The 24851-nt window shown below is 49.2% G+C and overlaps 2 protein-coding genes across 5 annotated transcripts in view; one reads left to right on the forward strand and one right to left on the reverse strand.

Moving 5' to 3' along the window:
• Positions 1-211: 211 nt before the first annotated feature.
• On the forward strand, positions 212-9655 carry LOC144162973 (uncharacterized). Of its 3 annotated transcripts, none has more exons than XM_077693729.1 (3): positions 212-397; positions 4664-6845; positions 8222-9655. In XM_077693729.1, exon 2 carries the CDS (start codon positions 4810-4812, stop codon positions 6769-6771), a length of 1962 nt encoding a protein of 653 aa, XP_077549855.1. In that variant the 5' UTR covers positions 212-397; positions 4664-4809; the 3' UTR covers positions 6772-6845; positions 8222-9655. The 3 variants fall into 3 exon arrangements, with proteins under 3 accessions (XP_077549855.1, XP_077549857.1, XP_077549856.1); XM_077693731.1 differs by lacking the exon at positions 212-397 and adding an exon at positions 4158-4399; XM_077693730.1 differs by lacking the exon at positions 212-397 and having other exon boundaries at positions 4158-6845.
• A 2959-nt stretch (positions 9656-12614) lies between these two features.
• The window catches only part of Tnpo (transportin 1), a 54649-nt gene continuing 42412 nt past the window's right edge, over positions 12615-24851 (reverse strand). For both annotated transcript variants that reach the window (XM_077693728.1, XM_077693727.1), the window contains 3 exons: positions 21886-22060; positions 19760-19872; positions 12615-15878 (listed from right to left, as the gene is read on the reverse strand). In XM_077693728.1, the coding sequence (XP_077549854.1) occupies positions 19765-19872; positions 21886-22060 (283 nt within the window). In that variant the 3' untranslated portion in view covers positions 12615-15878; positions 19760-19764. The remainder of the gene's footprint in view (positions 15879-19759; positions 19873-21885; positions 22061-24851) is intronic.

Consider the following 24851-nt stretch of genomic DNA (forward strand, 5'->3'; position numbering starts at 1 on the left):
TAAGCCTTTTCTGCTGTTTCTCTTGTTTGCGCTGTACTGGCGTCATTTCCCTGGCGGACATGAAGTCAGTGAAATCTTGGTGTATCCCAGCATAAAATACTTTCGTGTTAAAAAAAGGGTCAATATATGCGCCTCCCCTTAAACCCAACGGATTTCGTAGTGTCGGCCTGCGCGGGGAATGGGGCCAGGGGGGCGTTAGTGTCGTGGAAGAGAAAGAAAAGGTGGGCGCGTGCGCGTGCCTCGGGGCTCGTTCCGTGGCGGTTCTTCGACGGCGGCAACTGGGTGGGCGAGCTCCGTTCCTGCCGGCCCTGGCCGAGCCCGGAGGCGCGCCCACAGCTGTGTCCCGTCGCTAGGAGACCACTCTGTCTGCCCTCGAAATTGCCCGGCCGAAGCTAGAGTGAGTCCTCTCGAAAACCTTACCTCACCCAAGCTTGGGCCGGGGCTTAACCCTTGCGCCGTGTCTATTCTACCGGCGCCGGCAGAATAATTTCCCCGAAATTCCGCCGGCTGTCGCCGCCCATTGGCTGGCGGACCGGTGGAATTTCGGAAAAATTATTCTTCCGGAGCCGGCTGAATATTCTTTTTCTAAATTAGTAGGATTTGGGAGAGTAGAACCTAAGGTAGCGCAGCCAAACCAGCCTCATTTGATCCAACTCAATGTAATCTAACGTATCGTGACCTAAACTAACCCAACCCAACGCAAACGAACCTAACTTAACTCTACTACAGCGAACGCAGACTATGGTAAACCCAACTCAAACCATAGTCTTCGGTTCCAAAATGGGCACGATACCACCACACCGCCACGGGAGCAGCCGAAAGGGCGGGTCTTGGCGCAGTATTTCTCCCATAATGCTCCACGTTGACCAATCACAGGCTGCTGCGGGTGGAATTTGGGAAAATTACTCTGCGGGGCCGGTAAATAGCCACTACCTAACCCTTAACTCGTACCAGGCTACCTAAAGGACAAATAGCTTCTTAAAATTTGATTGATTGTAGGGTTTAACGCACCGACGCAACGCAGGCGATGAGGCGCGCGCTTCTTAAAATTCTCTTCACTTGGGAATGATACCAAACGCGCGGCGCTTTTGCTAATTGCAGAGGTATCGACCATTGGATGGGAAGCTAAGATCGACTCAAGGACTGCGCGCCTGTCCTTACGTCCTGCTCTCTCTGTGGCCATCCATATATATTTAGCCTGTAGTTGCGCGTTCTGTTGGGTGGGGGAGGTTTCTGAGCAGCAGATAGGGCCAAAGCTCAAGCGTGGAATATGTGGCCGGTGCCCATAAGCTTGTCAAGGTCTCGGCCGCCATTACTGACTGGGGCTTGGCAAAGATGACAGGCCTACTTTGGACAAGCGCTGGAAGGCCAGCACTGGACGGTGCTTGGTATTGCATATTGCCTTCATTGTGCCTACACCTGGGTACCGTATGCTACTCGCATGCAAATTTCTGGCTTTTCGCCCATTTGTACTGGCCAATGCATGCCTTGCGGCCTAACCATCATTTTTCTATATGCGATTATGAATGTAATTTAATGCATGCAAATGCAGTAGAGCAGAACAGGGACAAAGAACGCTCCTTGTCCACGTAGTATTCTCCGCTATGATTTAGAGGTTATGAACCAATATGCCCAAATTTCTTCGATGCATGTATCGACATTTCGGCGCTCGTTAAAGCTCCCCGCGGGGTATAAGTTAATCCGTAGCCCTCACTACGGCGTGCCTCATACCCCAGAGACAAATTCGTCTTTTGGCATGGTCCTATATTTTGTGAAGCTCCCCTTTCAAGCATGCTTGCTAGAGAAACCTCCGCTAGGTATTACCATTAGGTTTTATAAAGGTTAGGTATCCCGTTAGGTATTACAAAGCAGGAGCTTGGAGCCGCAAAGAAGCGGGCACAGCGCAAAGCGATCAGAGAGAGTGAGATGGATGAGGAAACGACCAACAAAAACGAAATAGGAAACGAGTTCAAAGCATATCATCAGGCAATTTTATTTTAAAACCAGTTGACCTGGAGGAATCTAAACGCAACTTATCGACGTTTCGCCTCCCCTGGACGATGAAACACAAGAATGGCTAGAAAGACCTATATCGGCAGAAGGAGCTAAAGATGCAATAGACTTAAAAAACCCGGGCAAGTCGCCTGAACCAGGTGTACTCAGCGCATCCTTTTACAAATTGTTTAAATACAAGCTATCTTTAGTTCTTTCCAGAATGGGCAACAAAGCCTATAACAACAAAGCTCCGCCTACGTCATACGTTGCTTCGCATACAGTTGTAATCCCCAAAACAGAAGAAATAGAAAAGCTAGGGAATGTGAAGTCCTCTATACCGGCCAATTTGTTTAACCGATGTAGATTGCAAAAGTTTTATGAAAGTTATTGAAAGCAGGCTTAAAGCAGTTCTTGATCGAATAGTCGGCCCGATCAAATTTGACCCGCCATGGTGGCTCAGTGGCTATGCCGTTGTGCTGCTGAGCCCAAGGACGCGGGTTCGATTCCGGGAAACGACGGCCTCTTCTGGTGGAGGCGAAAAGCGTAAACGCCAGTGTGTTTGAGATTTCGGCTTACGTTAAAGATCCCCAGGTGGCAAAAATTAATCCGGAGCCCTCCACTACGGCGCGCCTCATCTCCTGCGTTGCGTCGGCGCGTTAAGCCCCACAATCAATCAATCAATCAATCAATCAATCAATCAATCAATCAATCAATCAATCAATCAATCAATCAATCAATCAATCAATCAATCAATCAATCAATCAATCAATCAATCAATCAATCAATCAATTAGACTGACCCGGCAAAGGCGTTTGACTGCGTGTCCATTGTTTTCGGTACTCGCACATGTGAACGTAGGTAATGTTACTAAAGAGGGCGTGGCGCTTGCATACAGGAATTGCACAACTCGTCTAATCGGCAATAAGCAATTGGAAGCACCCATCGATGTGCATTGTTCTGTACGGCAGGACTGCCCCCTCAGCCCCCTGTTGTTTTGTATGTACAGTAGAGCCGCGACATTTCAAATTCGGATAATTGCAACATTGGGTAAATACAAATAAATTTCGAAATTTTGGTTTGCTCACATGTATATTTAAGTATTTTAACTGATGTATTTTAAAGCTGCTTAATTCATACTGTTGCATTGCGTAAATTCGGTTAACTCTTGTTTCTTGCTTGTCCTTGCCGGAAAATATACCGTGTTTTCGCGCGCATAACCCGCACCAAAATGCGAAAATTTCGGTGGCAAAGTAGGTGTGCGGATAACACGCGGGGTTTAGCTATTAGTGTAGCTTCACGGCAATGCGCTTAGTGCCGTGAAGCTCCTACGCAGTAATACGAACTAAGCCTTCCATGGCAGCGATTGCGCACAACATACAAGGAGAGGGGGTAAAAACAAGGACGAGCGCACTCTAACAGAATTTTATTAGTGAATTGTGACTTTAGCCTGGCAGTAGTGCATTCTACTTGCTAAATATACGCTTTCTCTGTCTGCATAGTAAGTGGTGTGTTGCTTGAGCAGTAGTTTTGGTGCAGCCTTTCCTGTATCAAATGTGCGAGCAATACGCGGGGATTTTTTTTTTTCCCGCCGACTGAAAGTGTAGGTGCTGATTATATTCAGGGGCGGGTTATACGCGCGAAAGTACGGCATGCTGCAATTACCGCATCTAGCTGCACATTTGCGTCTTTATATCACTAACGGTCACAAATGCAGCCTTTTACCTCCATTAGAGTGAACTAGAACACGCGCCAAAGCGAAACCGCGCGAGCCAACAATCGCGGGTGGATTGAACTGGCTCCCCTAGCTGGCATCGAAAGGTTTGTTTTCAAAAACAAAGCCGGGATTTCTTTACTGCGAGAATTAAAATGAGCGCCGGAAATGAGGCATATTTGTAGACAAATAGAAAAGAGAAGGGAAAAAAAACAGGTTTGTCGCTGTATACGAAGTCAAAAGCAATGCTGAGGCCAAAGGTGCGCGGTTTCCAGACTAAGGTTTAGCGCAGTATGGCAGTCTGCAATAGGCGAGCCGAAGTACGTGAGGTCATGGAGCAAGTTCTTTGGTATGGTGGACCACAACTCGGGTGAACGGCGGTTTACTGTGCCGCTAGTACTACATATAGGTTGTCCTTACATGAGGCGGTCTTCAAAGAAACACTATGCACGCAAGAAAAATGCAACGCCCGTACCACTAGTAAAACCGGTATCAATGCCCCTAGTGTCACTAGTGCCCCTAGCGTCACCAGAAGCGGTAATCCGGCAACACTGATAAGCACCAAATTAGCTCCAAGTGCTCACTTGCGCATGCCTCGTGACGGTAGTCTAACTTATCGAGTGACACTAAATGACCCTTCTTGCTATTCTGCAACCTCCAGTACGGCCCCGGGCCACGTCACGTCGTATGCTTGTGAGACACAGGCGTACCCACCAGCATTTTAGTCGTTTTAAACTAACTAGCGTGCGGGGATGTATTGCTCGGTCCAAACTGCACGTTTTGCACGGGTGCCTTGCGTACTGATGCTCGAGGTCCAAGCCAGCCATCGACGTTTTCCTTGTAATTAATGAACGGCGGGTCTCTGTTAAGAACAGCTTTCTTTCGGTTACACTGCGTTGGCCGGCCACGTGTCGCACATCGGTCTCATGTAGCTCGCGACCACCGTTGTTTTCGCAGGTTGATCCCTACCGAGCCATCCGCCTCTTCGCACACAGCACCCGGTTGGCAGCTCGGCGAACTGAACGGCGGCGGCTTGAAGAGGGCCCGGGCTTCACTCGCGAAGAGCCCAAGTCAGCTGAACTTGCGCACTATCGGCTCTCACCATGATGCCGCAGAAGCCGATGCTAGGCGTTGTCGCCGCCGCCGGTCCTCCTGCGCCCACTACCCCTACGCCTCCTCAAGAAGCGCCGCAAATTCCTCCCGCGCCAACCACGCCTACGCCTCAAGCGGCTCCGAACGCTCCCCCGCCGGCGTCCGCTACGCCGCCTCAAGCGCCCCCTGGCGTTCCCCCGCCGGCGTCCGCTACGCCTCCTCAAGCGCCCCCTGGCGTTCCCCCGCCAGCATCTGCTACGCCGCCTCAAGCAGCACCCGACGTTCCTCCCCCGGAACCTGCTACCCCTCCCAAGGAATTCGCAGGGCTCCCCCCTGCTGAGCCTCCGCCGCCGCCCCCTGCAAAAGTTGTCGCAGGTCTCGGACCGCAGGCGCCCCCTCCGAAAGTAGTCACAACTTGCCGACCTTCGGAGGGTCTGCCAGTGAAGTCATTCTCTGGCAGCGCGCAGAGAGTCCCCGTCTCCGAGCCAGTCCAGAGGGAGTACCTGACGGCAGTCAAGATCTACGAGCAGCAGGTCGGGCCCAATACCGTTCGCGCCAAGATGATCGTCGAGAGCTTGCCCACCGCTCCCAGTGGCATGCCGGCCGAGCGGGGGTATTCCCCTCTGCCGGGAACGGGGTACGGCCCGGACATAGACACGGGACCTGGTGCAGACTACATCTACGCGCCCATGCGCAGCGGCCACGCTTATCAGGTGGATGGTGGGGCACCTCCGAACGTGCAGCGAAGTCGCGAGGATTTCCGCAACTTAGCTCTCGGCAACGACGTCAACCTCGCTAAAATGGCCGAAATGGGTCCCAAAGTCAGGAGGCTCTTGGACATGGGAAGCCATATAGACCAAATTTTGGACATCACCAACATGCCTCCTGCAGGAAGGCGTCCAAGCGGCTACGCAGAGCCTACGGGGCCGACCATGGTGGATTCGTACGGGAGACCGCCGCCTCCCGGCTATGGTGCGCCGACGGGTAGGCGCAGCGCGGAGCAAGACCCGCGGATTGGCGGGCGGCCCAGTTATGAGGGGCCAAATTACGCGAGGCGACCTTGCTCGAGAGAGAAGACTGTCTATGTCGGGGAGAATAGGCCTGCAAGCAGGTCTATGAGCAGGGCATCGGACCGATTTGACAGAATACAGCAAGACATCGACGAGCAACGCGCAGAGAACATGCTGGAGAAAATTCGCGCCGACATTGCGAGCACTGATTACAGTGAACCCGACGTGCGTGTTCGTCCCAGAAGATACAGCCTGCAGCACGACAGTAGGCCGCCGAGCCGAAATGTCCGAAGAGCGTCGTACGACGAAGATGGCCGCAGCGACAGGCGAGCACCCTCGAAGCCACGGCGGCAAAGGTCGCGTCATCTCAAGAAGTCCTCTTCGTCGTCGTCTTCATCTTCGTCTGTAGACAGGCCACGCAGCGGGCGCACGAAGCGTTCCAAGGAGTCGAAAGGAAAAAAGTCCCGGAGGAATTCTAAAAAGAGCTCGTCATCATCGTCGTCCTCGTCATCTGGCTCACGGAGCAAGCCCAAGCCAAAGGGCCGCTCCATAGAGTACGTTAGGAAGGTGACGGAACGGCTTAGCTCTTCATCAACGGGTTCGAAGATGGAGCTCAACGACCCTCCCCAGCGTCAGTACTCCAAGAGAAGTGACATGCCGCCTCCGCAGCAGTGCCTGCAGAGAATTTCGTCCAGTAACACGCAGCACCAGTACCCGAGTGACACGCCCGCCCAGCCTGTGGTACACCCGGCGAGCCCGAACAGGGCTATGAGCCGGTCCGCCGAGAAAGGAATCATGAGGACGCAGGCCAAAACAGCCGCTGGCGCGCTCTTCAAGAATGGCGTCGAGAAGGAACCGACTGAGGATGAGGAGGCACCGCGGGAACCACAGGGGCCGCAGGTGGCATTGTCTGGCGGTGCCGTCTACAGATATGAAAGTTATCCGCCAGCCCACCCGCATTAGGGCGCAACTTCTACGTCGACGACCGTGCATCCCTGCGGCTCTCGACGACCATTGCTGCCCAGCTGGCCAATTAAGTGAGTACCCTTGTCGGCAGTCCACTAATTCGTTAATGTCCACTTGCGTGCCAGCTTGAACATTCGTGGAGGGGAAATATGAGAAAACTCCCAAACTGCGGGGATCGACGTTCCTGAAAGTTACGCAGCACAACTCATTTGTGAGCAAAATTGGTGTGGCGGTCATATTTTCCTGGTGGTACGTTCAAGCAAACGTCGCAGATCAGTGTATCGCAGAGCATCTGTGTTGCTGCACCTTTCATTTTTGTTGTGTGGATGAGCAGCAAAGCTGAGGGGACAGAATTTTGAACAAACGTATACGAACTCGGGATGACATTTTTTTTCATGCTACTGGAAAGATCCCAGCGCATACTGGAAGAACCCCGACCCTTACTATAGCACGCAGGCCGTACTGCTGTGAAAATTAGCGGCGACGACACCACCAATGGTGCGAGGGCCTCGGCGGACGCAGTTTCGCGCCACGGCGGATGCCTTTTTCGGTAGCAGCCGCTTATGAAACAAACGCACACTCACGCTTGGCTGGCGCTATGGAACGCCTTGCGCTTCAAAAGCACGTGGAGCCTCGGAACTGTGTTCCAGAGTGGAGGGCTACCGCCACCCTGGGGAGCCTGATGATACCAGCCACGCGCATGATAGGAACGCGGACAGAGGGTACACTCGGGAAAATAAGCGAAACCCTAAACACATACAGCTTCACTCTAAATGTTTATTCCTCAAAGAGAAAGGGGCCTTGGACAAAAATTCAAGCTGCTTATTTAGTGGTTCTACTTCGACCGTCTCGGAATGGTGCACTCGGACAGACGTCAGCTTAATAACGCGAGGGACCCAGCTTTCATTCCGACCACGAGAGTTTTCGTCGGAGAAAGTTGGCTTTCTTGCAGTGCGTTTCGGGGTGCACTACAGACATCAGTGAGAAGCTAAAAGCTTCCCTTTAAAAAACCCACAAGCTGAGCCTGCTAGGGCCTCGGTTCTGAAGTGTACGTGGCAAGGCCATTCAAAACGGGCGGAGGCCACTGCAAGGTCACTGAAGGTCATTTGCACAAAAAGTGTCTGTTATGATACTTGAAGACGCGCGACGTCATGACAGGATGTGACGTCATACGGGATGCCGTGGTAAATGCGAGGTCCAGCGATGAGATTAGGCAGGCAGTCTAGGTTGCGGGGCTATTCAGCGGACTCGTACTACGGCGTAAATGCAAGGCGCAGTTATAATTCCAAACAAATCGCAGGCACGACCTTCAATGCTCACCGGCTTTTCCTTTTATAAGCTGGCATTCATTTACGGCAGAAGCAGCAAGGTGACGCAAACGCTGAACAATCGCATTGCCAGTGAATTTTCTTTTGTGTGTGAGCAGTAAATTCTTCTCTCGTTTCAGGATTTGTCCACGAAATTCAGTTCACCTCGCGACGGGCAGCTGAGGGCCATGAGCAGCGAATTCTTCGCCTTGGATCTCCTACGCGCTACTTTTCGTGCGTCATCTATTTCGGAACGCAAATAAAACGAGTGCTCTGGCGGACTCAGAGTAGATTTCTGTAGTTCATTGTTACACTTAAAAGAATACATTATCCAAAAACATCCATAGTATAAAAGGCAATGTATAGATAAAATACATACACGCTATTGACTTTAAAACAATATGCAACCGCGCAGTCAAATCCCTCAGGGCAACTAAGCCTTCTTACGTGCTTCAGATTTCAATCAGATTCAAAGCAATCAGATTAAATTTTTTGACCTCAAACTCAGCTTTGCAAAGGGCCACACGTGTTGGACGTACAATCCAAGGGCCAAACAAGCCTTCTCCTATATGACAGCGTACATTCCAAGCTGATAAAGAGGGGAATAGCCACCACATGCCTTAATTCGGCTGTAACAAAATCCTGCGAGCATAATCTGATAGCAAGTTTTAGCAATCGCATCAGCCGCTTGGAAGCCGCCCAATTTCCTCCCACCGTTATCACAAGTGTGTGTGAAGGCTCCTGCAGAAGATGAAACATGGTAAAAAAGTGCAGGAGCAGTGCAGGAGCAGAAGGGAAAAAAATGAGAACGCATGCAATACCGTACATCCCCAGCTTTCGCAGTGTCAAGAAGGTCTCAGCCAGGCACAATGTGCATGTTGCATGTTCTGCCCCTTGCAAGCTGGTCAAAGTTTGCCCTATGATGGCCAATAAGCTACTGGAGACATGCTCAAAGAAGCACGCTACGCTCTACTCTGTGTAAAAAATGTCATTTACAGAACCCCCTTGAAGTGCAAATGGGTGTACATTAGACAAACTGGACATTGCTTCAATGAACGTGCGCGAGAGCACCGGTTGGCAGTCAGCAGCAACATGGGTGGGCACCTTGCTGACCACTGCAAGCGCTCTGCGTGAGCCACTCCTGGATAAGACCACCTTTCTGGGGAGAGCAAAAACAAAACAGGTAATTGAGGCGGTTTTTATAAAAAGAGCAGTCGACAAGTGCGTCAACGCAGCGTGTAGTTTAGCACAACGCTTTAGTTTAGCACACGCAGCTGTTCTTCCCTTTTTACGGTTTGGTCTGTGCCTGGAATGCATGCGCGTTAGGACCGCCTTGATTGTTCTCTTGAGGCTGGAGAAGACAGGTTGTCAACTATCAGCAGGGTTGTACTTGCTCACTCTAGCCATCGGCACCACCATCTGCACCTGTTAGCATGATTGTACCTTGGTTGCTATATTTTGTTGTTTCCATATAGATTAGTCGTGTATAAATTAGTGTGGTTTCCTTCGAATAAACAGTTGGAAGTTGGCGCCCGCATCTGCTGTATCTTCTCTCGTTCGTCCACTTCTACTTTGCCCCACGTTTTCTTCGGTTCCACAAGTACAAGTACTCTTTTCCCACAGGTACCCAAACACATAGGCCTAACGTTCAGCAGCGAAGTTGAGCCTAACAGGTCAATACGTACACATTAATCATTTTACCTTGAAATGCAGGTACTAGATGGTGATATTAACAGAACCCAAAGCACCATGTGAGGTCCAACTTTGACCCATCATGTACCCGAGTAACTTTTCTTTCTACCTTTGCACAAGTGACAGCCTTCTGCTTTCTCCCCACGGGCCGGTGTTCCAAGCACGTGCTGTGGCTGGCCCCACATTTCTCACTACTGCGTGCAAAAGACCTCAGACACAGGTCAATTCACAGGCAATACATTGAGGCTTGCTCATATCAGCTGCGAGAATTGCTGCGGCTCGAATACACGCCATTAGTGTTGGAATCCGCAACTCCGCCCCTAGGACATGAAGGCCCAGCAGCAGGCCCTACAGTGGGAATGTTCAAAACAAACCTGTACACAGCACAAGGTGTAGCACGGAAGTTCCTGGCTTGTACCCATGTGGGAAAGAAATTTCACAACACTGCCACATAGAGAGTGGTCCTGATGTGGCCACATGCACATGGCCTAAAGCGCCACTAAAAAATTCCATTCCTCTACAAGTACTTAACCGACACTTGCTGCAGGGTGCAGAAGCTTAGACGCGACAATAGGTTGCACCCCGCACCTAACCTGACCTAAGAAAACACACAACCCTTAGACGTGACGATGGGTTGCACCCCTTTAACTTGACCTAAGGAAACAAGCAACCCTTAGACGTGACAATAGGTTGACCCCTCCCAGCTAACCATACCTATAAAAAACAACCCTTAGACGTGACGATACGTTGCACCCCCCCACCTAACGTGATCTAAAGCAAACAACCCTTAGACGTGATGATAGGTTGCACCCTCTCACCTAACCAGACCTAAAGAACACAACTGCAACTAAACTGGGGGTGATAAAACGGGGTATAAACTGCTAAAAAAACGCAGGGAATGGAACCCAGGGTGTAAGAGAAACCGGACTGTCTAAACGCTGGTTATGAAAACCAAACGAGCAATTGCTTTTCGCAATTACAGAATAAAATACCTCGAGCATTCAAAGCAAACCAATAGATAGTGCTAAGTACGTACAGAGAGAGCTGCTTCTGTCCATCCACGAAGTCACTCAGCATTACCGTCTGGAACGAATGCTATATCCTCCTGCGCACAAAAGCCTCACCAAAGAACAAGAGCGCCACCTCCGAGGCATTCAGACAAACACATTTCCCCACCCAACTAGAGCCCACATTCTGGCCCCCACCCTGTACTCCTCGCAATGCCGCTTCTGCGAGGCTCCGGGCACCCTCTACCATATCATTTGGGGCTGTGATAAAAACCCCCACCTACCCCCCCTGCCTTTCCCCTCCCCTGAGCACTGGGAGAGAGCACTGTCCAGCTCGGACCCTGACGACCAGCTTTGGCTGGTGCAGCGAGCCCAAGAAGCCGGACGGACTCAAGGGGTCCTGGAATGAGGACTCTTCCCCAGGGCTGACAGCTTCAGATACACGTTTATTCCTCCTCCTCCTCCTCTGTCCATCCACAAACATAACGGCATTCCTTTGTCGGCATGGGTTAGCGGATGCCTGTGCAATTGGCGAGTTCCACGGAACAAATTTCACATGCTCAGTGTAGGGGCGTTTTCTGACTGGCACCAATGCAGCCGGCTACAGCACTGCTACCAGACTACCGTTTTCGTGGCATAGCAGCAGTCTCTGCTTCTGCATTAAAAATGGTTCACCGTAGCGTCACTAAATAAGCTACACTTAAGAGTACCGCCACTCGTGCACCCGGAAGCGTCTGGGGGCCATTTTGTTTCTGGCTTGCAGTGTTGCCACTTCTCTCAACAAAACCGCCGCCGGTTGTGACAGGCAGAGTGCGACCGGTCGCTCTAGCGTCCGCGCAGCAGAGAGAGGCGCCCAGAAACAAAATGGCTGCGCCCACATGTAAACAAATATCACGTGGTGCCGACCGACCAATGAAAATCCCGGCGGCACACGAGAGAAAAGGGCGCCGGTACTCTAAAAGCCCAGTGGTTGATGTGAAGTTGTTACAACCGGACGACCCCTTGTTCACCACCAAGCTCCACATATCAAGGGAGTCATGGTTTTGCCCCTAGCCCTTTGATGCCGTGTTGCTCAGGAGCAACAACTCAATTTTTTTTCTCTCCCTCTGGTGGTTTTTAGACATTTAAAACCATCTAGAGACAGACAAAGGATCCCGGGCCTTCAAAAATTAAAGACGACAGGGCAGCACATACTTCTGTGTGCTAAAAAAAATATTGTTTACGTGTGCCAACTCGCATCAAGCCCGGGTGGCTCAATGGGGCTAGTGACAGGTAACCGAAATAGTGCAATTTCATTATTACAAATGATAGCAATACAAACTACGTTATTGTATTCACTTTAACCATACATTATGGCGGTTAAGGTAGCTCTCTTGTTCAAGTGATGTATGGGCAGTCAGTGTCCAGTGTTTTTCAGTGCCCAGTGTGTCCTAGTGTCCCTCCTAACGGACCAAATTTTTTCCAGACTCCACATTTATGATGTCAGAAGTCCTTTTAGATCATAAAAACTACACACGCTTAAGCAAAATAATAAAGTTTTGGGCATCAGAGGGGTAAGGGCACACGACCAGTCATGATTGAGCTTCATCTTGCAACTGAATTCAAAGTGGGAAGCCACTGTTTTCTGCATAAAGATAACTTTCCCCAAAGCTGTAGTCTAGAATTCCCAGTGCTCACACTGAATATGACGCACACATGGTAACCATAAATTCAACGTCAAAGCAAGGCCTGACAACCATGTTCAACCAAATGATATAACGTTTGTGCTAAGCCCGGTAGCAGCAGCTTCTTCCGTACGAGACGCACGCAGCAATAACGCACACAGACACAGGCGTGTTTGAAACAACTGCATGCATTTTTTTTTTTCGGGTGAATGTTTCGAAGTGAATAAAAACCAAGGTACACACAAACTCATGCACATTACAGAGAAAAAGCAGTGGACCATTGTTGCTCTTCTTAATCCTCATCGAATAACAAAGAAATGTGCCACTCTGCCCCTCTATCACTCATTCGTTTTTTTTTGCTCATAACAACAGTGGTCGAGAATAATTAGTGCCTTTTTTTAACACAGTCTGACTAATAACCATCTCTCCAACTTTACACACAAACATGCAATATATAACGGCTGAAGGTTAGGTCTGACTCCGTCCACACGAGACAAAAAGCTGTCATGGCACACTGTGGAGGGGAGAAAAGAAGAAAAAACAAGGGGAAGAAGAACATACCGGTACGGCTTGCCTAACATTGTCACAAAAAATTTCTCTACACACCAATTCCAAAAAGTGGGGGGAGAAATAACAAAGCACCACGGCACACCAACAACCAGGACGGCCTTTCCCGCGAAAGGACAGGTTCACTACTGCAGCACACAATACAGTGTTGAGAGGAGGCAGCTATGCACGCCACGAACTCCCTAACGGAACAGCACTGGGAAAGCCTTTTCAAGTGTAACCTAAGACGGCTGAGGCTGAGGGTGCTCTCTCCTTTTTCCGAGAAACAAACAAAAAAACGAAGGGCGCACTGGTAAAATTTTTGCGGCGTTTCCGTAGCTCGGCTCATGGAAAAAAAAATCTGCGGTGTGCAGGGAAGAACACCGTGCCAATTGCAAGTGGAATACTACGCACTCGGAAAGCGCATCATCACAGGGTGATAAGGGCAGACCACTGAAAGAACAGGAGGAACAAGAGGAACCTAAGGGCTCGAAAACAACACAAAGCAGGGTCCAGCCCAGCAGACTTCGATGCTAACGTGGCCTCAACCCCTTGCCAGCCGTCTGTGATTGGCAGAGAACCGAGACAACAGAACAAAAAACGGTGCACATTTCTACCCACCTACAACAACAGGCTTTGGGAAGTGACAACGAAAAAAAAAAGAGTAAGCAAATGCCCGCGGCCAAAATGTGGCGTCAAATTAAGCGGCATGTGCCCTAAAGCCACACCATCCCGAATTTCGACGCGCAGTACGGGGGAAAAACATTTCCACGACGGACCGAAAAATTTGGCAGTAATCCGACCTTATATTATACAAGGATAACGCGAGGAAGAAAAAAAAGAAGACCAACGACGCTGGCCAACGCGATTCGTGCCGTTCATCGAGCCGCGAGCATTAACCAATCCCCTTCCGATAAATTCGCGATCGTTTTTCATTACGTCTCAGCTCCCCTACAAACGCGCCCGTTAAATCCAGATTCGGTGAGCTTTCCGTCACAGGGAATGACAAGAAGTTGTGTGTGTGACGTGTCGGGAGAAAAAAAAAAAAAGTTTAAAAACGCGAGAAAACAAAATATATTTACGCAGTCGCACGCGCACTCGCTACACATTCACGCGATTCCCACTTACCCACCCACCCATGTTATGTGTGTCGTCGGTGAAAAATAAACAATGAAAAAAGCGATACGTGAAGAATACTCCCTGTACAACAACGATTTATCTTATCTTGCACTCTAACTAGTATTTGTAACATCATCACAGATCCTTTGAGAAAAATTGTATAAGTAAAAAAAATACATTAACCTAACAATAAAGATAAAACAATGACAAAACCAATTTGTTTCGTTTTCCCTAAAGTCGCTAAACTAACTGACCAGCACAGAATGGTGTGTAACCCGAGGACCCCGACACACGCGCTTTATTAGGTTGTCGCGTTCCAGTTCATGAGTAAAACAACACTAAAAAAAATAAGAGGAACTTCGTTAGCCTTATTTTTTCACACTAAGAAAGAAAGAACGACGATTGTAACTCTGTACAAAAACAGTAAAATAGTATTCTTAAGTACAACAAAGAAAGAAAAAAAGGAAAGCTGCCTTTGGCAAAGTGAAAGTATCCTAGCACTACAGTAGTAAACCAGACTGTCGCTGTCACTGAATTCACAAGCTTCGTAACTACCTAAACGCTGAGATAGCCCACTAATTCGCGGAACTTCAGCTTTTAACAATCCATTAAAAAAACCTAACGAGCCACAGAAAAAAATGTTTGCATGGCTGCGCAAAAAAAAAAAAAAAAAAAAAAAAAACGTGGCAAAAGGTTGCAAGGAGAAAAAAAAACCTAGCTAAAAAAAAAAAAAAAAAAATGTAAACGCCTAACTATCGGTACGCGTATAATGGGCGACCTAACAAGCGTAGACTATATCGATTGCATCCGCGAGGGTAAATTCCTGACTTGCCCCGAAAAACGCGCAACTCGAGAAGAAAAAAAAAGAAAGGACAGCTTCGCTACGACACCACTGCTGACGCTTTCAGTCGACAGAGACAGCCACGGAAAGAATGCCGAGAGCAGTGGTGTGCGCCAAGAAAGGAACAAAAAACGCGATTCCTTTTCATTGGCCCGAGAAAAGATTTGGCATGCACTGTGCGGGTCCGGGGAACAACAGTCAGAAGAGTCACAGGTTCAGCACACATCTGATTGCGAGACGACGAACTGGTCACGTGGCAGCGGCAAAAGGGTCGCTCCTCTAGTCACCAAAGTGGAGCGCACCTCTTGCACAGTGGCAACTCTCCACACTCGAGTGACGACGTCCTCGAGCACTCCCGCGCAAAGTCTTCCGGTGGCCGGGCGGGGCGAGACAACGCTTCGTCCACGTCCGCAGAGCACACGCGCAGCGGTGGGGTGCATTTCTTTGCCCTGCCCCAAACCATTCGTAACCTAACAGAGAGAGAGAAAAACATGCGGCAACGCGAAAACATTCCTACACGGTCCTGAACAACAAACCCCTCTCTTTGGCCCAGAGCAGTTGCGGTTTCAAAAGGCGGGGAGACACACGCGAGATTATTCCTGGCACACGCGCGCGATTTAGTTCCTTCCGGCCCCCACCCCTCCTGTTTTCGCGGCGGACCCCTCCCCTCCCTCCCTCCCTCGTTTCGCGATGGCGGCGTGATACGGAGGCGGTCCTCCTGGGTCCGGCACGGCGATGGCGGCAGCGGCTTGGCGGGCACGTTGGTTTCTTGGCTTCTTCGCCCTTGCTGGACGACATCGCCCGCGCAGAAGAAGACACGCCGGTTGTAGTACGCGACCATTTTCCCGTTCACACTTCGCTGCTACGCCTCCTTTGTGCGACGACGCTTTTTCCCAGCCCATCTTTCCCTCGAGAGCAGGCCTCCACCCTGGGCAGAAGAAGCAGAGAGAGAAAGGTCCAGGGTTAGTTCCACTTCACGGGAAAGTGGCGGAGATGCACGCACAAACACGCACACACACACACCGACACCCACTGTATCCACTTCTCATTGATTACCAAGAAGACAGCACACACTGACCCTCCCGAGATGGATCTGCCCTCAATACATTGGATGACATATCATTGTCACTCATGTGTGTCAATCTACTCTGCAGTCCACTTGTTCGCAACTGCCTCTTGGAGACAGCCTTGTGGTGAACAGGGGCGAGACAGCCCAAAGAGATTTGGGAGCAGTTTTCGGAGCAGCGAAATTTCGATTTTGGAGCAGAAGAATCTTGATTTGGAGCAGTTAGGGACATTTAATACATCGTCTTGTGAGCTTAAAAAACATAATTTCAGCAATTTGAAGGGTCAAGTAGACATTCCAATCAGTTTTGAATACACAGAACACTGAAACAGCCTTACGTGAAAGAATTTTTTAAAAGTATCATAAAGTTCTAACTGCACTACCTTCTTCCTAACATGATATTGCGTTGATGCTGTACACAACACTGACAACAAAACTGCCGCTAACATTATCAAATTTAAGGGCTCTGCAATTGTGGCGTGTTTTTTTACCGTTTCATTGGTAAAATTATTATTTTTGTAATTTCAGGCTGTGTTTTACGAACAAGTGCAGTCACAGCAACAGGTGAGGAACTTCGAGCTAACGATCACATAGCCCAACCAGCCTACCCATTTCAGTCCCCGGGGCGCACGTTCACCCCATGGTCATTTGAGTAGCGTTACTGTTTAACCACCGAGATTTTGGCATTAAATTTCACTTCGCATACATCGGGAGGCGAGCGACTGTTTCTGGCGAAACAGAACCGAGCTATTCGATGAGCGACTTGGTCCGCGGCGAAAAGTAGTTCGTCGCTAGTCGCGTCGCTCCCGAAGTCGCTTGCAAAATCGCTCCATGTGGTTAGGGCTTTATTAGTCGCGTGCTGTGGCAAACATGCAGTCCTGCAGCTATTGGGCGCTGCCTGAACAGGCAAAGCCCGCAACTTTCGTGTCGACCGTTCCATCCCCGAGGCTCGCGATCGCGCTTCGAAGCACGGCAACACCTCAGCATTTTATAACACCACAACGAGCCAAAAAGTTCACTTCACGAACCCGATTATAGACGCACGCACCGCGTTTCGCACTCAAGGACAAACCACGCCGAAGTCGTAGGCCCCAGATTTCAATGAACTTTTTTTCGAGCCCCGCAACTTCCCGTAATCTGGCACCAATCTCAACCCATATCCCCGCGTTAACGTCACTGTTCAGAGCCACAACAGATAGAATGAATAGACTGGAACCGAGCTGATAGCGTAACATAAACCACGGAAAATATCGGCGATGCGCACTGAGCGCGTTGGTAGCAGCCAGGTCAGGCGGTGGCCATGTTTGTTGCCACAGCGATGCCTAATTGAGAAGGCCGTTTCAGCGAACCCGGACGGAAAGCGAATCGAGTTTTAGAAGCTATCGCTTGCTTCGTTTCAGTCTTTCTATTTGTGCCATTTCTGTGTTTGCGATTGACCGACGATAAAAGCGGTGACCGGGATGCTGGAGGCTTTCGTCCCCGCCGAAACTGACATCAGCATCAAAATCCGTGCCGTTGAGGCTCTTCTGGAGCAGTTTGGCGCAATTTTCGCCATTTTCGTGCTTTTGGAGCAGCTTGGCGCAGGAAAATGGAATTGTATCAAAAAGGCGCAATATGCGCAGCTGTCTCACCCCTGGGTGAAGCAAGCAATTGCACATTGGGTCGAATTTCCACCATCATTCGGTGGTGGCACTGCTCGCGGCGACCGCAAAGACACCCCAACACTACAGTAGAATCTCGATGATACGAATCTCGCGGGACCGCGAAAAATATTCGTATAATCCGAAATTCGTATGAACCAACACAGACCAAAAAATTGGGCGCTGAAAAAAGTTTTCGTTTATTTCTTTTCTTACTTTCACGTGTACAAATCCATGATTTTTTCTGCTTTTTTTAAACCCCCACGTCACAAAGCAGTCCTTTCTGGAGCGCGTAACGCTTCGCCTAGCTTCGCGCTTGTCTCCTCACTCCCGGTGTCCAAGCTCGCTACACGCCGTAACAGTCAAGCGTGAACCGCATGGTGCGTTTTTGCACGCGATTCGCACGCCTCGGCTTAGCGCGTGCAGTATTTTCAAGGCCGCATTGACGATTTTGCGCCCGCGGTATCTCCTACCTCGGTCAGAAAAAGACGCCGACGACTTGCGAAACGCTCGAGACAGCCCGCTGGCTCCACCCGAGATGTTTAGGCTCCGGCAGATATTTTATGGGCGCTTTCACTAGCGGCGCGGATGGTGTTTTATAGTACCGTTTTCGCCAACGTTATCAGCTCCTTTACTGCACAAGAAACTTCGTGTCTGCCTTGAGCGGCATTTTAAAGAGCGGCTAGAAGCAGTCGCTCAAGCGGCCGTGCCACTTGGCGGCCGAAGCCGCCGCCATGTTGCCGCCGCCGGCCGTGGCGCGCGCAGCGTGCGAGGGGTTTCGCGGCGCGCATGGGGCGTGTGGGGCGCGTTTTCGCGAGCAGAAAACAACAGCCCGGCCGTTTCTGGAGAAAGAAGAGTGACAAATGGGGAGAGAGAGCCGTCACTTGCTTGTTCGGCAGTCGGGCGCCTCGCCGGCTCGTTCGTATCATCCGCCGGGCCGCGCAGGTCCGTTCGTAACAGCCGAAATTTTTCCCATTGCAAACAATGCAATTTTGCCGGGACTTTTCAGAAATTCGTATCATCCCGAAATTCGTATCACCCAGAATCGTATCATCGAGATTCTACTGTATTTCGACAAGGGCGCAAGCATCAGTAATGTTTTGAAGTGTCCGGGAAAATGTGCAGTCCCTCGGTCACTCGATGACAATTCGTGCTCCTGCGCTCCATCCGCGCTAACTTATTTTGTTTTCAATATTGTTGCGGGAAGCAGAAAAAGGGCCCTGGCGCATAGCTCCAGGGGATTTACTCCGACAACGATGAAGCAGCGTATGGCACAGGCTCAGCTCGAGCTGTCATGCCTACGTGTACAGTGGGGTCCACTGTCAAAGGGAAACAGCAAGTGCGTGGATGCTGCGCTCCGCGAAGCGCTGGCGCCGAGAAGTGGCGAGAATCGGAGGCAGCCAGCACATGCGCACTGACCGCACGAGGCGGGAGAAGCTGCTCTGTCGTCTGCTACGGCGCTTCGGATGGCCGTTCACATCCTTCGAATGTGAAATCCCTCAGCTGTTGCAAGATGAGCGGCCACTTCTCGCCACTTCCCGGTGCCGGCGCTTAGTGGAGTACAGTGACCACGCGTTCGCCGTTTCCGGTACCACCTTACAACCTGGACCCCACTGCAAATACGTCACTGCTCCACCGTCCATTAGTCTCATTTTTACCCTGTCGCACCCGCCGTGGTGGCTTCAGTGGCTAAGGCGTCGTGCTGCCAAGCACGAGGATGCGGGTTTTATTCCCACCCACAGTGGCCGCTTTTCTGGTGAAGGCGAAGAGCAGAAATGCCCATGTATACAATATTTTGGCGCACATTAAAGATCCCAGGTGGTCAAAATTATTTCGGAGCCCTCCACTACAGCGCGCCTCATCGCCTGCGTTGCGTTGGCACGTTACACCCTACGATCAATTTACCTTGTCGCCACCTAACAATGTGAACTCACTATCCCAGCAGCAAGATTTATAAGCGGCAAGCTCGGACTTCACTTTTATTAGTAAGAGACAGAAGTAATCTGACTCGCAGAAAACCATGTCCCATTTCGTGCTATAGACCGTCTTTCAGCAAAAGCAGCAGCAGCAGCAACTTCTCGGGAATTGCATGCTGTGACGTACCTTTCTCAGACGCCGTAGTTGGCCGTCAGTCGCTCCTTGAGTGCGGGCGGAAACTGTTCAGAAAAGCGCTGCCAGTTTTCGTTCCCGACCTGGTTCTTGAAGCCGTGGAGTATCTGCAATGCACATCAACAGCGCAACAACTCCTGCGGTCAGTCTTCCAAAAAGAAATGCGGGGATGGATGATCTAGATGCCATTAGTCACTTCTGCAGTAAAGCACTTAGCAATATTTTCTCGAGCACAACCGAAAACGAGTCGATTAGGAGAAAAGCAGCAAAAACACGACCAGCCCTTTCCGACCGGCTGCAGTTATCAGTCCTTGCCATCACTTTGTTTTCTAATGTCTGTCCCGATAATGCGTAGCGGCCCGCAATGCCTCGCTAACTGACCCCAACCAATGATTCTTTAAAGAGACAATTAAAGACTGAATAACTTCTTGTTTTCACTGAAACATCCCGCATCTCATAGCTCTCACCGCTTTTGTTAAACAGCCAACGATACCCGTTTGCCGAAAAGTAAACCATTAAAGCTGGACCTTCTGCGTGCCGTTTTCCTTCCATTTACCCGTGGCATCTCACAGCACATCAAACTGCTCACAGTAAGCTGAGCTCAACTTTACCCAATCGTTGTCATCCATCCAATTGCCTGCTCTCACCGGCTTTCACTTCGTCACAAAAATTAGAATTAAAAAAAAAAAAAAGTCTTATAAAAGCCATCTCGCTGTGGCAGTGTACAGGAAAAGTTCCTTCTACACAGCGCAGGTGTTGAAAATGGACGAGCAGTTGATAAACAAAGTTGAAGGCTGTCTCGTTTCAAGTCCACTGCCCTAATAAATGTACACTTTTGCCATCAGCTGTTTCACATAAATGCATTAGTGGTCAACAGGTACGGTAGGCTCTTGCATTCACCCGCAAGCCTGTATTTTAGCAATGCCTTGGCCACCGAGCCACTGCGGAAAGTGCTGTGAAATTACGTCAAAATGCCTCCACACAGTACCTGCACCATCGGATGACAGCGCTGTGCTGCACGTTTCCATTGTCAGATTGACTGTTCATACGCAAATTTTTTCAACTCACTCACAGAGCAAAGTTTCCATTACACATGCTGCAACTTACTATTACTACCACAACCTATCAAGCGCTGTGCAGTCCCATATTGAACGAACGTGTGGCAACCCGCGATTCAATTTTCAAACGCACGGTGACGATGATGATGCTTGGTTTTTCATGGCACAAGGCCAACTAGGACAAACAGCGCCAAAATTGTTTCATTTGAAACACTGCCTCCTCAGAATCGCACTGACACCACTTTTAACGCACACTTTGTAGAAATAAGCAACATAATTAAGAAAAAAAGGGAATGGCCATGCGACCCACTAGCTTTTTTCCCGCAACAGAACCTATGATGTCATGTGCCCAGCTGTGCGATTGGCTGGGGCTGCCAAAAGCAAACGCAAATTAGGCACAGCTTATAATCTTGCCGCAAGAACTATTTGCACATTCATTTTACAGCAGTAAGAATGGTGGGGTAAGCAATTAATGTTACGAAATTACACGCAAGCATAGAAGTACCGATGCACACTGCTGCTGGTACTGGGTGAGCTATGCTAGTTTTAGCTGCACAGCACTCCGCTGTTTTGGAGTTGTCTTACCTGACACTGGCCGATTGGCGTAAGCAACTTGTCTCACCTGACCACGTTTGTCGAGCATACCCCATGCTTCACTAAACGATTACTTTCGGCAGAAGCAAAAACAAGCCAGGTGCAAATACGGTTAAAAACAAAGCAACGGCAGACAACGGTTCGTGGATGACTATAGTAGCGCCACCTGGGAGGGCTGATGGACAGCAAGGCTGCAGAGCCGAATGACGCAGTGGATGTTCATTTGAATACGCGCACTACGACTTCACCGCTGACATCCCGAAAACACACTACTTGGCATGAGAATCAAGGTTTTAACCTAAATAGATTAGTTTCTCGGTGAATACGGCATCGTTTGCTGCCGGACAAGCGCTGGTGGCACAATAAAACACGAAATTTTTCGAATATAACAAACTTGTATTTTGTCTGCATGGTCCCTTTAAAGAAGCAGTGAGCACCAATTGCATGGGTAACACAACTGCGACCCACCTCGTGGAAGGTCTGCTTGAGGTCCGCCTTGGGGTTCACCCAGGAGGCGACGGCGTCGCAGAAGAAAATGAAGTCGTGCACAACTCCACCGGGATTCACACGGATCATGCTGCAGATGCCGCGGAACGCTGAGTCCTTCTCCTCATTGTCCCTAATGTTCCGCAGCGACGAACACCTTGGGAAAGGGGGGCACCGTCAGGACAAATGCAAGAGCTGCTCAAGAGAGCTTCAGGTTGGCCCAATTACAGAGCAACACCCAAAGCTGGGATAGCTGGTAAATACTGAATGGTTAAAAAGTAACGCACCATGTTCCTCTAATCTTTGGTTTGTTTTAATGCATAAACTGTCGTCGGTACATGCTGGATAGTTAAAAAGTGCACAAGGAAGGCAGCAAGTTCCTCTTATCTTTGGTTTGTTTTCATGCATAAACTTTGTCTGTTTCAACAAATCTTGCAGTTGAGAGTAAGCGCTTGTGTGTGCTCCTTCTGTCCGTACCTTGTACCTTGTGCACTTTTTAACTAACCAATTATAGCCTCAACTTCAGCTGGCACAGTGTTCAACGCACTGTCTGCAATGGCAAGCTCTACCTTCAGCCAGGCACACCTCGGAAAGGTGCTATTAGAAAAGTTTCAAATGCTACAAGCTGAAGTGGTCACCTTAGACTTCAAAGTAGTGCAGTACTGTCTGAATGAGATGGCAAGAGCTGAAGTATGGAAAGCTGCACTACAGACAAGTGCATAAACCATTACACATAGCTATCAGCTTGTATATAACTCGTTCTCTGTAGTAATATTATGCATGCGGGCTTTACAATCCAAAGCAACTAGGAAAAATTTTGCTCAACCAGGAATCCCTCACTCCATTGCTCACACTGGCATCTCACGCATGCCGTTGTTTAGCTATCGGTCAAAACATGGCAGGGAGGCGAACACTTAATAGTGGGTTAGGTGGCAACGAAACGGCCAACACTGGAATTCTAGAATAAAAAAAAAGTGCCTAGCCAGAATGCTGCCCGTTTCTCATTCAAAATGTACGTACACATACTGCAATATTCTTTGGACCTGATGCACCAATCCTAAGGCATGGCAGTATACACTAAATTGATAATTAAAATGCCAAATATAGTAAAAAAGAAAACTTCACAGGAACTACTATGCATAGTCGCACACTCTTGAGTATGCTGTGCAAGGTAGGAAGGGAAACAGCTCTGCCGTATTAAAACTGAAATTTCAAACACAGGAGGAACAAGAATGGCTGAAACCAGGTGCTCCAGTCAGCTCGTTTGTGCCAAATATTCGGTCATGAGTAGAGTTTGCTGTGGCTCTCTCTATCCAGGCATTTACGGAGTAGCGATTGCCTTTACCTGACGGAAAAAGTTTTTTAGGCACTTCCAGTTGTGCCATGTGGAAACAACGCATATTGCACCGGCTTTCTTGGCTTATGCAGAGACCAGACGGTCAGTCATGGAAGCAAGGTGTTCACTTGCTGCATAGATTCTAGGCTCTTTTTCAGTGTTGGAGCATACGGCTGAACATTGTTCCTTTCCCCTTCTGGTGTCCGTTCACCGTCAAAGCAAAGCAGTGAGTTGTTTTTGATGGGTTTCATGAAAGCCGTCTACCGGCCACGCACAGATAGGGGTGGGACTGACTGGACAAGCAAACACGCAACACACAGGCTGGTGGGGTAGAGCAGAATGACCTAGGGCAGTACTGCCGCTACTGCCAGCATTGCCTACTACTTCGGTATAACAACTGCACCCTGAATTACTATTTCAGGGTAACAACTGTGCTTTTAGTTCACTGGCTGGACAAAATATAAATAAATAATAATAGAAAACAGGCCTCCACCTTAGCTACATTGTGGGAATTGTGGAACACGAGCTGCTCAAACAACACAAGACTTGTTGAGGAAGTTGACGATGAGAATGGTAGGGTTGGCTTGGGAATAGACCTCCTTAGAGGTCTGCATTGGTTGCCTTTGTCTCTTGACTACCTCCCATGCCAGCGCAGCAGCTGCATGTGGAGGTTTTCCGAAGTCAGACCCGTACTACATTTTGATTTTTCAGGGAGGAAGCAGTGCATTTCCACCGTTCCCACAATGTCAAAAGAATGATCAAAGCACCACTTCATGTGCCCCCCCCCAAAAAAAGGGGCTTAAAAAGATGCTGCCCGCTAATTCAGACAAACTTAGCACTAAAAACAAAAACAAAACAAAAAAAAGGGCAGCTTTGCAACCACCACTGCCACTTTTAAAAGATGCTAATATCAGCCAGCCACCTTGAAACGAAGCCTGCACTAACATCAAAAGCAAACTTTGCTTGGGAAATCAATAAGGCAAAAATTATGCCCGCAAGTAACCGACATGATATATGTAAAAACAATGAAGTAAATCGTGAATGCAATTTCAAGGCATTCTTATATATCCTTGCATATGCTTATTTTAAAGGGGCTGCTATATTCAAGTTTGCTGGGAACAACACATTCTGAAGACGAGACGGGAAAAAAAAAGTTCATGCAGGCTTACGGAATGAAGTGAAAATGTGCACTACCGAAAACAGTAAGAAAAGAGCAATAAGTATGATAATCAGGCGGTCTAAACTACTATGCATAGAGTCCGCCACCTCTAACCAACCAACTATAGCACCACGATGGTAACAGCACCGAAGGCAAAGTTTAACCAACTTCTCGGGCCATGAGTTTTAGGCACCACTGCCAAACAACATTTAGGATGCAGTTTACACCACTACTCGAAGATGAGAAGCATTCAAACGAGCAGCTGAGTAGGTATTCACCTTTTGGTCATAGTGTAGCCAGCCTACTCTCCGAAGTTTAGTAGATTCACTGATAACTTTGCTAGCTATGGCACGTGCTAACGATGATTTTGTTAGAGGCAGCGAGGACTGTGCAGGCATGAATTGAAAATAAGCGGTGCAAATGTTTAGACAGTCAGAAAATCAACTAAGTGCG

This window comes from Haemaphysalis longicornis, unplaced genomic scaffold (genome assembly GCF_048455015.1).
Source record: "Haemaphysalis longicornis isolate Haplotype H1 unplaced genomic scaffold, Haemaphysalis longicornis Haplotype H1 scaffold_12, whole genome shotgun sequence".
Classification (NCBI taxonomy): Eukaryota; Metazoa; Arthropoda; class Arachnida; order Ixodida; family Ixodidae; genus Haemaphysalis; species Haemaphysalis longicornis.

Bases quoted from the DNA above. Each gene is read 5' to 3' on its own strand.
- LOC144162973 (XM_077693729.1), top strand. From the start codon at position 4,810: ATGATGCCGCAGAAGCCGATGCTAGGCGTTGTCGCCGCCGCCGGTCCT.